The sequence below is a fragment of the Ursus maritimus genome, unplaced genomic scaffold (assembly GCF_017311325.1).
Source record: "Ursus maritimus isolate PB19 unplaced genomic scaffold, ASM1731132v1 scaffold_13, whole genome shotgun sequence".
In the NCBI taxonomy this organism is placed as follows: Eukaryota; Metazoa; Chordata; class Mammalia; order Carnivora; family Ursidae; genus Ursus; species Ursus maritimus.
In genome coordinates, this window is record NW_024423675.1 from 68,794,097 (window position 1) to 68,810,531 (window position 16,435).

Sequence of the window (16,435 nt, forward strand, 5' to 3'; positions counted from 1 at the left end):
CAAAGCTTTGATAGCTGAGTATATTGTATACTCAATACACATTTGAGTTTGGACTAGCCACATTTCCACATTGTGAGTGCTCAGTAAAGCCACATGTGGTCTGTGGCCACCATACCGGACAGCAGTCTTAATAGTGTCTAATACCATTCCACCAACATTTGGTTACTGTTTATATAGCTCATATATACATTCTTTTACTGACAGATGTGTTACGTTGGTATGTAGCGGCAAAAACTTTCTGAACCCCATTTTCCTTTCTTAATTAGAAAAGGAATGAACTTAGGGCACCTGGGTGGCTCAGTCAGTTAAGCATCTGCCTTCAGCTCAGGTCATGATCCCAGGGTCCTGGGATCGAGCCCTGCATCGGGCTCCCTGGTTGGAACGGAGTCTGTTTCTCCCTCTCCTTCTGCCCCTCCCCGCCCCTCATGTACTCTCTCTCTCAAATAAGTAAATAAAATCTTTAAAAAGGAAAAGGAGTGGACTTGCCTTACAAAGTTCAGTCTTCCTAGGCTGGGTTAGTGTGTGCATTACTCTTCAGAAAGAAGACATAGTGGTTTAATGCTTCTGAAGTAATTTTGTTTTATACAATTATCATCATAGTGTATAATCTTATTTTTATTCAGATGAAGTGGGGCAGGTAGTGAGAGCTTTGTAATGTTAAGGAGTTATTGCAGCCTGACGGACGGTAAGTTTGCCTCGGTGCTCCCTAGAGCTGACCTATTCCCAGTCCGCGTGCCATTAGCAGGGATGAAGCAGCACTATATGCCCCTCTGTCCAGCCTGCCAAGGTGGACGTTTCAGACCAGGGCTGCTGTGGCCAGATGGAGACACTGGGTCCCCTTAGAGTTGGCCAGAGATGGCGGTGTCTTGGGTTGAAAGTAACTACCCATGTTGATTTTATGTATATACACACATGTGTGTATGTGTGTGTGTATGGTTAGAAATTCCTTAGACTTTGGGGGCGCCTGGGTGGGCTCAGTTGATTAAGCGTCTGCCTTCGGCTCAAGTCATTATTTCGGGGTCCTGGGATCAAGTCCCGCATCAGAGAATCCTTTGCCGCTCCCCCTGCTTGTGTGTGTTCTCTCTCTCTCTCTCTCTGTCAAATAAATAAAATATTTAAGAAAATAAATAAATTCCTTAGACTTCTTTGATTTCTGAGTATCCATCTGTAACTTTGTTTTTCTAAAATAATTACCAGTGGAACTGGTCATTTCTCTGTACAGCAGTTGTATTTGTAGTTTTTTATGTCCAGTTTGTAACTGTGAGCTGCACATGAAGTATGGATAGGAGTCAAATAAGCAGAGGTGGGAGGGGACCAGAATGAAAGGAGGGAAGGGAATTCCAATGGAGTAGGTCTGCTAAAGGGACCGTGTCTACAGGAAAGTTAAAGGTTAGCGGAATGGCAATGTGTTTATGGAAATGTAAGCAGTGGGTCTGTTAAATAAGGACTATTTCTAGGTAAGCAGTGTAAGGTTGAGACCACATTAGTAAGATTCAAATGCTAACCAAAGCTTGGGTGCCTCTTTAAGAATATTCTAGATCCACATTCTTCACTTGTGTATCACCCTCTCCCAAGAGTATTTTTTTAATGTATTTAATCATTCACCATCAGTGACTTAATTAAAGTCCGTTTTTATGACCAACCTTAAAAGGACCTTTTAGAAGCCTACTGGGTCTTTGCCATTGAGGTCTCTAATAATCATTGTCTCATAATTCCTCAGATGAAGATCTCCTTTTCCGAGTAGCTGATACACTGATAAATTGAACTTGGAATTAAAGACGTGATTGTAGCTTAGAACTTAGGAAATTCCCATCACGTAAGAAAATAATAGCATTTCTTCAATGCTGTGCCCTTCCCATCGTCCATTACCCAACTGTAATGGAAGATAGCTTCTTCCAGAAACAGTACATGTGGTACCATAGTCTGAAATGCTTAGGGTTCCTAACTTGTTAAACCAGGAACGTTCCAGTGTTACCAAGTCAGTCTGTGATAGCTGCATCAACTGCTTCCTGACCCACGAATACTAACACTAATATATTCATTCAGTAAGATTCTGGACTGCCTCATGGTAGGGTTTGAGAGGACGGCAGTGACCACGTGGTAGGAGGACAGACGGCAGCGACCAGGGAAGGGAGACAAGGAGAGCTGTCTGTATGGTCAGTAGCTGGAATACAGGACAGAGGAACTGTTCCAGGAATGTAGGTGAGAGAGAGCTTGTGTGGCTTGGCCAGCAGTGGCAGGTGAGCCCAGGAGTCAAATGACGAAAGCGTTTTGGCAGACACATTGCATCAGACGTTTTGTGTGGAAAGTACAACATAAACAAAGGCAGGAACACGGAAACAGGATGGAATGAGGGCACAAGAAGGAGGATCTGGATCAGGCATAGTGTGTTGTGAGAGGGGCGAGAGCCTGAACTCGGGTTCAGGGGGCAGCAGCTGCTCCAGTCTTGGGTCAGGAGCCCCGTGTGGCATGCTTCAGGAAGGGGCTCCTGCGGCAGGTTGCACAGAGGGGACCAACGGGACAGTCACACAGAGGGCTTGCCAGGACTGTTGGGAGGTTTATGCTGGAAACTTCTGCCCATATTTAAAGATGTAACGGTCACGATGCTGTCCAGTGCCTATATTACGTGATCAGTTTTACTTGAGTATTTGAACACAGGCTTTGTAAACCTCACACCGCGTGTAGCATCCTCCCGAAAGGTGCTGCAGGGTTTGCGGTCACTTTCATAGTATTTGCACATCGTGTGAAGTCTCCTGGATGGAAATGTGTATTAGTTGTCTAGAATGGAATACGGGGCCTGGTAGCTCCCCTCAGGGGTGTGATTCCTGGTCTGAACGAGGAGGCTGAAAGCAGAAGGGGGTATCACAGTGAAGCTACCATTCATTCTGAGTGTGGAACAGAGGCCCCTTCCCAGAGTGGGCATTGTGACAACGGAGCTAACTGTCGGCCAGCAGAGAGTATGTGAGCAGGGCCTTGACATAGGGAGAAGCAACATGTTTTTTCTCTTGTTCTTTTATCGTTCTGTTTTGTGATTTTAGAAAGACAGAGTTCTCTTACAGTTTGTCTAAATAAATGTTATTTGTTTCATTATTAATAATAATCTCTTATAGGGGCACCTGGGTCACTCAGTCATTAAGTGTCTGCCTTCAGCTCAGGTCATGATCCCAGGGTCCTGGGATCGTGCTCCACATGGTGGGGCTCCCTGCTCAGTGGGAAGCCTGCTTCTCCCTCTGCCTCTGCTGCTGCTTCCTTACTTGTGTTCTTTGTCTCTGTCAAATAAATAAATAAATAAATAAAATCTTATTAAAAAATTAAAAATTTTAAAAATGTATATATTTGCTATTTTGTTTATATCACTGTTACTAAAAATATTAGTATTACTGGTAAACATTTTTCTTTTCAAAGACGGTGGTAATTGAGTATCTTCGTAAAAGGACAGTTTTATGATCTGTACTACATCATGAAGATGTCAGTGCCCACCCATTCACACTAACTGCATCCTGAAACGCTGTGAGCACTGCTTTGCTCTCAGTCAGACGGAGAACACTGGAAGCAGGTCATTATGCTCTTAGAACCTTTGAAGAAATGGTCTGGCCTCAGGTATTAGCTGTAAGGAAACACCCTCCAGCATTTGCAGAAAAGAGGAGGGGGATTTTCAGTGCCCCGGTCGGAATTATTAGACGCTACAGAGAAGGCCGCTCTGGAATACAAGCTTCGTGAGGTCCGGGGCGTTTTCTGCTCTGTCCACGGATGTGTGTGCAGAGCTTAGGACAGCATAAGGGAGCATTCAGTGAGTATTTGTTGAAGGAGTGAAGTTGTCATTTAAACAGCTGAGTTGTTGAATTAAGCAGTCAATTGCAGATTACATAAAAGTATGAACTGTATTGGGGAAAAAATCATCTAATTAGATTACATGCAAGGGGATACTGTGTGTCATATAACCGATGGGCTGGAGGTAGGGGCTGGCTTACAAGTAATTTCCCTGAGTGCGTGCTAGGTCTCTGGGTTCAGGGAAACCCAGGATTGGCCTGCGTGAAGTCAGGGAAAAGGTGCATCTATTGCTCTGTTGCTGTCTTGCTAAGTGAGTGACATGCTAAAATTCAGAAAGTTGCCATTTATTGAGTGCCTACCATGTATTTATAAAAAAGTATAAGCTTAGCCAACTATCTCAGTGCTTCGTGTGTGTGTGTGTGTGTGTGTGTGTGTGTGTGTGTGTCAGAAGGACCAGGCAGAGGTCTCAGGTTGCACTTGGTTATCCTGTTGTGTTGGAAATGCTGGATGATTTTTAAGGGGCACCCGTCTGTCTGTAGGCAGTCGGGTGTCTGGGGCTGGGCAGATGTGCAACAACGGGGTATGGTAGTTGTCGAGGGACAGACAGACACCGAGGAACAGATGAGAAAACCTAGGCCAGAGGGTGGGGAGCTGGAAAAGAGGGGTTTGATTTTTACCTTGTGTAGAATTTGTATAAACTCCGCTCGTAGGTAAGGTGACCACATGAAATTTGAAACATACTGTTTCCCAAAATTGAGTTGTTTTGTTAAATTGATACACTCTATGCCATTTTCATAATGAGAAACATAATAGATGGTTTTAGGGTCACAAAACAGTGGCATCCTACATGCTGGATTTTCCTGAGGGAAGAGCGGGGACAGGCTTCAGCAGAGCTCCCCAGTCAGACTGTCCTCTCCAAACCAGCTCTGTTAGCAAAACGGAGAAAGTGGAAATTATGTACTTCCAGAGTGTTGTGGAAAATTTGTTTCAATTAAATCATTTATTGAAATCACTGTCCTTACAACTCCCTGGGATACCTTTTATATTTTTGCTTTTATGACACAGTACTTCATAACTATTGCAATTACCCTGAGCTGAGAACTGGATCCTCGGTCGTGGAACACTGGCAGTACTATCCAAGTGAGATTTCACGCATGCGAGTGCTTCCTGCGGTTGTTCCACAGATTGTCCGTATTGGATCTTTAGGTTCTAGTTGGAATGTGCAAGTGGAATGTTGGTGATTCTGTACAAGACTTGTATATATTCCTTAAAGCTGTTGCACAGAATCTGCTGGTCCAGACGGGCCTGTGGGTCGGGGCGCTAGCTCCGCCTTCATCGCAAGTTATAGTACATGATCCTTCAGTTGAACCAGTGCACAGGATTTTCCACAGAGCCCTGCCTTACTACCTAAGTCCCTCTTCCTAGATGCCACAGGAAGTTTTTTCTTGTTTTAAATTTTAAAATACAGCTTTGGAAATAATAAGGGGATATAGGCAAATATTGGAATATAAAAATACTATAATAAATTGCTTTTGTATAAAAATGATTAGTAGCCTATGTCATGAGGGTAGCTTTAGCTCTCACTTAAACCTAGGACCGTCAGAGCTGTTTGGAATTTCCATTAGGGTGCCAGGTCTTAGTCGTCTCATCATCTGGTTTATGAATAATCAGTTTTTCAAGAGTACTTTTCCTTGATTTAGAAACCTAAAGTAGATACATTTCCTGTTCGTTTCTTTGTATTTACCTAATAGTGTGTTAATTTTATTAGTTCTAATTCTCATGTAAAAACAGGAACCAGGACTTTTGTTACAATTATCTATGTACTAGTTTTATTTTTTTTATTTTTGTTTTGTTTTACTGAGTATTGTATTTTTAACTCTGTATTTTCAAGCAGTGTTTCCTGCTTTGTTTTTGCTTAGGGTGCTGGTCAAGATAAACTTGGAATCTATGTCAAGTCTGTTGTAAAAGGAGGTGCTGCGGATGTGGTTAGTATCATTTTTAAAGATGTAAGTTTTCGGTGTGTCCTACTCAGCAAATGACCTGCGATGCCCCACTGATACTTGTAGTTATAAAACACCATGTCGACTGTTTGCTGATTGACTTTCCTCTTCCTCCTCTTGCCCTGGCTGTCCCCACTGTCCAAAACACGTGCCTTTTGGGTGACACAGGATGGACGCCTGGCTGCAGGTGACCAGCTCCTCAGTGTGGATGGACGAAGTCTGGTAGGACTCTCTCAAGAAAGGTATTGTTTATGTATTTGTTTAAAGCTGAATATTAACATGTTTAGGGATATTTCACATTTGGAATTAGAAGACAAAAAATAATGCCAAAAAGCTGTGCCCTTACTCCTCACCTTTTTAAATGTAAAACAGTGTATATGACGCCTCATTTGTTAGCAGATTATAAATACGTATTTTGGTTTGGAGCAGTTTCTTTGAAGCTTAAAAAAACATACTCTTGGCACGTCCTGGGAATTTGAGTATCATGTTACCATTTTTACTGTGCTAACAGGAGATGTGTGCTTAGTTAATCTTTAAAGCAAGGAATGGGCAGCAGGTCATCTGTCTGGAGGTCGGAACTGTTATTCAGCATAGCGGTCGGTCACTCTGGTCACAGGCTGTCATTGTGAAGAGCGGGCACTGCATTTCGTTTTCTTTACGTTTGTGCCACTCTCTTCTTCCTAGGGCGGCAGAACTCATGACAAGAACAAGTTCTGTGGTAACACTAGAAGTAGCAAAGCAGGGAGCAATTTATCACGGCCTCGCCACCCTGCTCAATCAGCCGTCCCCGATGATGCAAAGAAGTAAGAGCTCCTTGTGGGGAATTGCATGCCGTCTCTTCCTTTGACTATTGCCAGCAGTAGCTGGCTTGTAGCGCCCACTCACCGCGTGCCAGGCGTTTTACCGTCCTGATCTTCTCTTTGTAGCCACATAAACTCTGTGGGTTAGGGTCTGTTGCTTTCACGATCCCAGCTGGGGCTGCAAGCACTTCAGCAAGGTGCCCAGGACAAGTAGCCAAGAACTGTGTTCAGGATCTGGCCACGCGATGATTCACTAGGTCCATGCCCCCCAGAAGCCCCCGTGGGACTGGCCGGCTGCAGGAGGATTTCCGTCCGCCCCGCACTAGGCCCTTAGTTGTAGCCAGTGTGATGTGGGATATAACGTCTTCAGAGCACAAGTGGGATTCTCTACTGAAATGACATCTGTGTTGTGCGTATGAATAGTTACTTCAGTCCTGTGTGCGCAAGACATGATTATCCTGTTATATGTAGTTCACTTTAAATTAAAAGCTCAGTTATTTGGATAAGGTAATCTGTGGTGGGAACCATGATTTTGTACCAATATCAAAAATCTCAGAGTAAAACCAGTAGATTTAGGGCTTTTTAAAAAGGATTAGTTCAGAAATCACAGGGGAAAAACCATTAGGACTCACATTATCTTTTAAATCATTATATACTTTGCATTTACTTTGCTAACTTTGTGCACAGCCACTAGGTCTGGCCTTGATGGACCTCCCTTCTCCATCAGTCAGTGATCTGGGGGCTTTGGCCAAGTCCAAGACCTGAAGTCGACCTCATGGTAACACAACGACAGCAACCAAAGCTTCTGAGAACCTGGGCCTACTGTTTCCTGGAATAAACAGAGAGTGTATCTTAACACAACCATGTGTTGTAGTGTAGACCTCGACTGAGCGTATTTCTTACTTATTCGCACGACCGTACTATATTGGTGCAGCTTCCAGTCGTTCCAAGAAGCAAACCAGACTGTGAGTTAGAAGTCAGAGGGAAGCTGTTAGAACAGAGAACACACCCAGGCTGCCCCACAGGGAGATCCAGAAGCCAGAAGGAGAGCATAGACAGTCACACCAGCTGTTGGCCCTGCTAGCTACTAAAAGAATTAGTGTGCTTTAGAAAGTGAGGGAAGTGTATTTATCTCTCACTTTTTAAAAAGGTTACTTTCAAAATAGTCTTGTGACTTAACAGGTGGGGTTTATGAGAAAATAGGTTGGAAAGAGCACCTTTTCCCATCAGTGCCAGTTAAATGTTGCTTTTAATAAAGATTCTCTGGAAAGATTGTACTGTTAGATTAAAAAAAAAAAATTACCTTATTTATTCTGCTAAAAATAAGGTCTTATGAAATTTTTAATATTTGTAGATGAATCTACATATACAAAGTCTTTCTTCGAAGACTAATAAATTGGTTGTTTAAAATAAATTCTTGAACAAATGAGGGGAGCCTGAATGCACTTTGATTTCAGTTTCAGACCGTCGTGGCTCAGGTAAACCCCGACCAAAGAGTGAAGGTTTCGAGCTCTATAATAATTCAGCTCCAAACGGGTCACCTGAGAGCCCTCAGCTGCCCTGGGCAGAATACAGTGAACCGAAGAAATTGCCGGGCGACGACAGGCTGATGAAGAACCGGGCTGATCACCGCTCTAGCCCCAACGTGGCAAGTAAGAGGGGTCACTTTGCCTGGCCTGCCCTGGCCTGGACATGCATGGTCACTGTCAGTGTTGGGGCACCCCGTGCTTGCTTAGTGATCAGAACCATAGGATTACCTGCATATAACCGGCCAACGGACATGTGCTTTTTGTGAGAGAGATCAAAAGTAATGTTCTTCCAGGGGTGCCTGGTAGCACAGTTGTTAAGCGTCTGCCTTCGGCTCAGGGCATTCCGGGATTGAGTCCCACATCAGGCTCCTCCGCTGTGAGCCTGCTTCTTCCTCTCCCACTCCCCTGCTGTGTTCCCTCTCTCGCTGGCTGTCTCTCTGTCACATAAATAAATAAAATCTTTAAACAAAAAAAAAAAAGTGATGTTCTTCCAATAGAAAGTAAAAGCTGGGTTAGAACATGTTTGATTCAGTTGATGCTCGAGACGAGTCATTGATACTGTCTCTGAGGACTTGGCAGGCTGCCAGCAGGAGCTTCAATGGCTTTTATACTTTTGAAGGATTGTTAACGAGAAGAAGAATCGATAGAAGGATATGCAACACATGTAAGGTCTGCAAAGCCTAAAATATTTACTGTCTGTCCCATTGCCAGCAATGTTTGCCAGTTCCTGGTCTATAGATGAAACTTGGTAGCTCTGGGCTCTGATTCTTCAGGAGAGAGGAGTGGGTGCGCTGAGCGCTATTCTGTCACGTGGGTGCTGTTTGTCTCTGCTGACTCCTCACTGGCAGTTGGAAGATGGAGGAAGGAGGAGGAAGGAGTGTGACATCGAGTTTGTTGATCTCATGTTAAACTTTCTTTTCCCTGACTCCTTCCAACAGATCAGCCTCCTAGCCCTGGAGGGAAGAGCGCGTACGCCCCCGGAACAACAGCTAAGATAACGTCTGTCTCCACTGGGAACCTCTGCACTGAGGTGGGAGGACGAGGCGAACATCCTCACTACAGCAAATACTTAGGCAGAATCCCTAAACTGTCTCCTCACATGTTCACTCTGAAAGTCAGCAGTGCTGAGAATTCCTGAGGGCTTCTTCATTTTTAATATAATAAGGAAATTAGCTTTAAATTAAGAAGTCAGGGCAAAATAAAATGTTTTTCATTATTCTCAGTATAGGATCAGACACTTAATTTTTAACACATTTTTAAATATATCTACTATATTTTAAAAAAACAGATCATTGGAAATTAAATTAATTTATGTACAAATTGCCAAAAGCTCACTTTTCTTTCTTCTTCCCATTTTACAGGAACAGACCCCTCCACCTAGACCTGAGGCCTACCCCATCCCCACTCAGACGTACACCAGAGAGTATTTCACCTTCCCAGCTTCCAAATCCCAGGACCGGATGGCTCCTCCTCAGAACCAGTGGCCAAATTATGAGGAGAAGCCACACATGCACCCAGACAGTAATCATTCCAGTATTGCAATTCAGGTTAGAGAGAAGGAGTCCATGAACATTCGCGGCCTGCAAAGATAAGCCGGTTGACAGGGTAAAATCTGAATGGTTTCAGAGATACGTTGATACTCTCTGGAGGACAGCACTGAGACTGATACCTTTTTTCTTTCCTGGTTTTGTGGTTAACTGAGGAAGAGGGGATAGGAAGGAATACTAAATATGAAAAAGAATGCTTTATTCCCTTGCTGTTTGATTAGTGAAGGGCTAGTAATAGTGCACCTTCGTTACAGTTTGTGAGGCAGGATTCCTGATTCAAGGAGTGAAAAATGAGTGGTGTGTGTTTTTCTTTGTTTGTATCAGTCCAAGCACTGGGATGCAGACATAACCATGGTCCCTGCCCATAAAACTATTTATGTGGTTGGGAAAGGAGACGGATAAAGTCCATACAGTGTAGGAAGCCCTGCTAGCGATCTGGGTCCTCCCTGAGTCGCAGAGCTACCTTTCATTCTAGGTGTGACTAGCACCTGGGCTCCCGCATTACAACTCTCTGAATAGAAGAGCTTTTCAGACCAAAGGAGAAGGCGCAGAGATGTGCCGCTGAGCAGGAACCAGGCTCGGGGCAGGGGCAGTGGCAGGCCTTTGCAGCCTGGAAACACACACAGCAAGGGCTTGACGTGATAAGCTGAAGAAATTGGGTTTTATCCAAGTTAGTAGAGAAGGGAGTGTCGGTCTGAGTCATTGAGGTGAGGAACGTTATCAGATGGGATTTTCTGTTTAAGAAAGGTAACGTTGCATTGTGAAAGACTGGGAGAAGAAATCAAATATATGCATAGATATAGGCACAGTCTAGGATATGTAACAAATACGGGTCCTGGATAGTGAATTCTGGTTGTGGTGCTTTAGTTGGGGTGGTTGGAGGAACCCAGGGAGGAGGTGCAGCTGAGCTGAGCCAAGGCCAGGCGAACAGAGGAGGACTCACAGTCACGGGCAGGTCAGGACGAGTAGCAGGGAAGAAGAGCTACATTCTCTGAGGGCAAGAAGTGATCCTGAGGTCACAGATGTTGTCATCTTGTCCATGGCGCCATCCTGCCTGTTTCCTAGGGAGGCCTGAGTACCCCAAGTCCAGTCTGTCTGGGACCGTTGGATGCCCTCCTCTGCCCCCCTCCCCCCCGCCGGCTCTGCCAGCGAGCTGGAGTTAGCAGAGAAGAGGTCTTCCTCCAGATTTCTCTTTCACAATGAAGTACTTGTGTGCCTTGCTTCCTCTCGCGTGATTTGTTAACCCTTAGAAGATCTCCTTCCCCTATGTCAAGATCATATACACGTTTTCTGCTATTTTATGGGAATACCATTATTAAGCCCCCTGGTTCCTAGTGTATGTCTGCCGTTTCCTTCTGCCTCACCTCGGGGATAAATGAGAATAGAAGAGGAAGTCAGGGAGCTGAGAGGTCAGCGCATTGACACGTCACTTATGTGGATCCTGACATGACTGAGCCTCAGGGTAGGACTTAGCAGGGGATACATGGAGAGATGGGACGAGGGCACCAGGGGCTCACGTGAAGTCTGCAGGGAGAGCAGAGCAGTGATCCAGGAGGCTCAGTGCTGCAGCAGAGAAGAGCCCATGGGGAGTCTAGGGCTGGACGTCTGAAATCTCGTACTTTAAGAGTATCTGTTCTACAAATAGCAAGAAATTTAACGATACTGTAGACTTGAGCATCAGTCGAACTGCTCGTGTCCACTTTTATGCCCGTGTTTTTCAATACAGTGCTTGTTGTAAATGTATGTTCTCATCCTGATGGTTTTCTTCATGACATCTTCTTTTCTGTAGTTGACTGTGTTGTAAGAATACAGTATATAATAAGACATACCAAATACGTGGTGATTGACTGTTGATGTTTCTGTAAGGCTTCCAGTCAACAGTAGGCTGTTAGTAAAGTTTGAGGGGGGGTGTGTCAGAAGTTGTATGTGGATTTTTGACCACCCAGCGTTCAGTGCCCCTAACCCTTGTTCGAGGGTCTGGACACTGCCCAACAAGCAAGAAACGGTTTCTGTGGGCATAGTGCAGCTATAGCAAAATGTGGGCAATAAATGTTGCATTTTTCTATCAGGCTACTGTTTTTTTTAAGTGATACTTCATTTTTTTGTTGTTGGCTTATTTTTTAAGGAAAGGAAAGCGCTTATTTTCCAGATTTTCATCTTTAATTTCTGCACATCAATAGGACAAGAAAAAGTGTTTGACATCATAGTGAATCATTTCTATCAATATTTTTTTTTTAAGATTTTATTTATTTATTCGACAGAGATAGAGACAGCCAGCGAGAGAGGGAACACAAGCAGGGGGAGTGGGAGAGGAAGAAGCAGGCTCATAGCGGAGGAGCCTGATGTGGGGCCCGATCCCAGAACTCCAGGATCACGCCCTGAGCCGAAGGCAGACGCTTAACCACTGTGCCACCCAGGCGCCCCCATTTCTATCAATTTAAACTACTTTTAGACATGCCGTTGTGCAGAGACTAGCCCTTTGGGAGAGTGTGTTCGTTTCCGTCTTTTCCACATATACACACTGTGTTTTGTACCTTTCTAAGACAGGAACAGAGACAGCCAGGTGCCTGGCTTGTCCTGGCATGTGCCCAGCTCTGCCGGAGTTTTCCCAAAGCCAGTCATCAGCTGGTGGAACCATGGCTGGCGTGGTTAAGATTTGATCATGACTCTTACTCAGAATTTTACTACAGGGAAGTAAATCTTGTTGCTTTTCATGTAGTTACACTAAACACATTGATCCGTCAGTTGTGGGAGGAACCACAGTGCAGATGCGTGTGAGGGCCCACCGAAGAGTGGGGAGGCCATGCTTGTCCATGAAGTACCTGCGTGTCTGTGCCGTGGGTGTGTGTTTGCCAGTGATGCATACAGGAAGTACAGCTCCCCTGGTTTGTAGCAGATAAAGAGATGCCCTAGAAGGGCACTGACCCCCCGACCCCGACATGGTGCCGCACGTCATGCATGCCACAGAGCTGGACGGTTTCCGCCTCTGTTCAGCACTCCCTTAACGATTTCCCTAAACTGTGTTCTCCCTGAAGATAAGATATATGTATTTTTAGTCATTTTTTTCTAAGCGGCTGAAATAGAACAGTTTTCCTTTTTTATTTTTCCAGCGTGTTACCCGTTCCCAAGAGGAACTTCGGGAGGATAAAGCATACCAGCTAGAGAGGCATCGAATCGAGGCAGTCTTGGATCGCAAGTCTGATAGTGATATGTGGATCCATCAGAGCTCCTCGGTGGGCTCCAGCACCTCCAGCCAAGAGCACCTGGACCACTCCTCCAAGTCAGGCACTCCCGCATCCACTCTGACCAAGAGCGGCCCTGGGCGCTGGAAGACGCCAGCCGCTGTGCAGCCCATGCCCGCGGCCGTCTCCCAGCCTGTCCAAACAGACCTGCCCCCGCCGCCGCCGCCACCTCCCACCCACTATGCCGGAGACTTTGACGGAATCCCCATGGACTTGCCTCTCCCTCCACCTCCTGCCGGCCAGACAGGACCTGCGTCTGCTCAGGTGGCGGCCACAGAGCGGCGGAAGCGGGAAGAGCACCAGCGGTGGTATGAGAAGGAGAAGGCCCGTCTAGAAGAGGAGCGGGACAGGAAGCGCAGGGAGCAGGAGCGGAAGCTGGGCCAGATGCGCTCCCAGTCCCTGAACCCGGCCCCGTTCTCTCCTGTGACCGTCCCACACGTGAAGCCAGAAAAACCGTCCACACTGCAGAGGCCCCAGGAGACGGTCATTCGGGAGCTGCAGCCCCAGCAGCAGCCCCGCACGATTGAGCGCAGAGACTTACAGTACATTACGGTCAGCAAAGAGGAGCTGTCGTCGGGAGACAGTCTGTCCCCAGACCCGTGGAAGCGGGATGCCAGGGAGAAGCTGGAGAAGCAGCAGCAGATGCACATCGTGGATATGCTGAGCAGGGAGATCCACGAGCTCCAGAACAAGCCCGAGCGCAGTGCGGAGGAGAACGACCGCCTGCGGAAGCTCATGCTGGAGTGGCAGTTCCAGAAGAGACTCCAGGAGTCCAAACAGAAGGACGAGGATGATGAGGAAGAGGAGGACGATGACGTGGATACCATGCTGATCATGCAGCGCCTTGAGGCTGAGCGGAGAGCAAGGGTAAAGGGGAGAAGTGCTGTGGGCATGAGTACCTGTGCGTGTCGCTCGTGGGGATGGCCACGCCCAGGCTCCCGGAGGGTTGGCAAGGGCCCTGTTCTCTCGCGTGGGGTACCTGCTGCTGCTAGCTGGTGTCCTGCAGAGTGAGCCAGGGTTAGAGGCACAGACGTTGAAAAGTAAATACCATCCACATGGGACTTTGCTGTTTTAATGAGCAAACTCGTAGTTGTCCTTCTCATTAACACTTCAGTTGAGAAAACAAGTTAATAACCACTAATTTGTTAGTAACCAGTAATAATCCTCATCAGGGGTTGGCAAAACTTTTTCTTAAACAGCCAGAAAGTGAGTATCTGAGGCTGCGTGGGCCGTGGGCTGTCTTAACGGTGCAGCTCTGCGGTCGAACAACAAGAGCCAGGCGGGACCTGAGCAGCGAGAGTGCTGTGCGCCCCGGAAATGTCCTTCCCAGACGGGTGGCGGGACCTCTGCTGACCCCTGGTCTCGATTATCAGCACTGGGTGGGGGCTAACAGAGAAGAGTGCTGAGAACCTCGGAGTGACGGTCTTCCTGTCCTTCCCAGAAAGGCACTCTGCAGAGGGCTCAGACGCTCACTGAACGACTGTCTCAGTGGTAGTATAAAGATACTGAGAATTTAGTTTATTCCTATTTCTCCGTTTGATAAAAGTAACTTGCTCTTTTCTTTCAAATAAAAGAAGTGAAATTTGTGTTCGTTGAACACAGTAGATCATTAAAGTGCCAAATTTAAGATTCTTTGTTACTTTATCAAGAGAACGGTTGACAGAGAGGCATTTAACAGTAAAAATCTGCAAATTGCTATCAACCTGTCATGTTAGTGAGTTTGTCTACAGTGCAGGGTTCTGGGGAAGGACAGCCTGGAGCATGACTTTTGGATTTTGTTTCTAATTGCAACTTTGATTTGATACTGTCAGTACCAGAGATCTAAACAAATAATTGTTAAGTCAGACGTTTCAGTCTTCCCACATCGTGATGCAGCTAATCTTAGATAATCATTAGTACATAAAGCCAGCAGTCTGATCCCTTTTCAAGTTTGTCCTGTGAATTATTTTCCTGAAACATGTCACACACTTCTTATTATGCACATATTCTCAGCAAGCAGTATATGGAACTTGGCCCAAAATTCAGCTGGAACACTGAGGTGTCTTAAACAAAAGTCCAAATGTTAATTGTGACGTGACTCTGTTAGTATTATCCCAGTCACCAGTAATAAACATCCTTAAAAACAGCTCTGCTTACCATCAGTATTGTTCTACTTGAAAGAACAGCTGCAGTAACGGATCAGTGACGGTGTTAGAATTGTTTGTGCGGTTTCCACTCTGGGGTCAGGACTCAGGCCTCACCCGTGTACACGGCGTCTGAGTGCTCGGTGCAGGGTCCCCTGCTTTGGCCGGTGCCGCTAGTGGCGGGTCATCCGAGGAGCTGAGTGTGCTCCTGGCCTCAGATCTCTCACCCCCCAGAACAGGAGAGCATGCTGCATGCTGAGGCCACACTGAGAGTGAAGCCCATGTCTCTGGGAGAGAAGTAGACATCGTTAACCTTTACTGTGGTAACTGTGCCCGGTGGTGAGAAGTTAGCACCACATCGTGGCATTTCTGCAGCTGTTCTCCGCAGTGAACTTTTACTGAAAGTCTGTCAGGTTTTCCAAATGGTTCAAACAGTGACTGTTTCAAAGCCTCTTAGTATGAATTAGAGATTTGGGAGGTTTCTACGATAATTTAGTTTAAAATGTCTGTGTATTTATCATTAATCATATTTAAGATGGATATCTTAGTCTCCCAAGTAAGAGAGGTCAGGGAAATTGTACTTTTTAAAGTTTCTTCCATGTACCTTAATAACGAACTCAAGTGTTTAATACATTTGTGGACATTTCCTATTTCTGAGTCTGGGAAGCTGGTCTGTAGCGTGTACTGTTCCCATCAGGTTGTCCTTCAGACGCAGATGGAGCGTGGGAGCAGCAAGCATGCCGGTGGTGGTGGAAGACAGGTCTAAACTGGACTTTTTTCACACCTCATCTTTCTTTTTTTTTTTCCTTCTCTGTTACCTGCAGCAGACTGCTCTGCCAGCAATCTCTGTTCTAGATTTGGTATGTTCTCATTTCTTTCCCTTTGGTACTTTTTTCCTGTCTTGATTTTCTTTTTTTCTTTCAGTGGTGGTGGTTCTGTGTTCCCAGTAGACCCATCCCAGGGGCGTCCTGGAGCAGGATGTGTAGTTCGTGCCTCGGGAAGCATGCCTTTCAATGTGTTTAGATCTAGTTACTCTTTGCTTCTCTCCGTTAATTTTAAGTGTTACTGTTTGTTTATGGTTTTTGACCTTTTCTCAGTTTTAGTCATAAAATTGATTCTGTGTATTCTTACATAATCATAATTACATGAGCAAATGAAAGAAATTTTGCGATGAATGAACTATTTCATTCTTAGTACCTTGGTAATAGATTTTGAATAATCAACTATTAGAAACTCAATTGAAGTGGTATTCACATTGTTTTGCCAATTAAGATGTAACTGTCTAGGATATTACTGTCTGTTGGTAGAATAAGAGAGCTTTTCAGTAAACATTTATTCTGTGTTTCCTTTAATAATTTCGCACGGACTTCAGTTTAGTTCATCAGCCGTACCAGTTTACTGTTTGCCGAAAAATGCTGGAGTC

The 16,435-nt window shown here is 45.5% G+C and overlaps 1 protein-coding gene across 10 annotated transcripts in view; it reads left to right on the forward strand.

Moving 5' to 3' along the window:
- Nucleotides 1-16,435, forward strand: part of AFDN (afadin, adherens junction formation factor) — a 101,096-nt gene that overhangs the window by 69,241 nt on the left and 15,420 nt on the right. For all 10 annotated transcript variants that reach the window (XM_040628062.1, XM_040628056.1, XM_040628059.1 and 7 more), the window contains 7 exons: nucleotides 5,691-5,756; nucleotides 5,940-6,013; nucleotides 6,456-6,574; nucleotides 8,029-8,223; nucleotides 9,039-9,130; nucleotides 9,462-9,647; nucleotides 12,758-13,756. In XM_040628062.1, coding sequence (XP_040483996.1) covers nucleotides 5,691-5,756; nucleotides 5,940-6,013; nucleotides 6,456-6,574; nucleotides 8,029-8,223; nucleotides 9,039-9,130; nucleotides 9,462-9,647; nucleotides 12,758-13,756 — 1,731 coding nt within the window. The remainder of the gene's footprint in view (nucleotides 1-5,690; nucleotides 5,757-5,939; nucleotides 6,014-6,455; nucleotides 6,575-8,028; nucleotides 8,224-9,038; nucleotides 9,131-9,461; nucleotides 9,648-12,757; nucleotides 13,757-16,435) is intronic.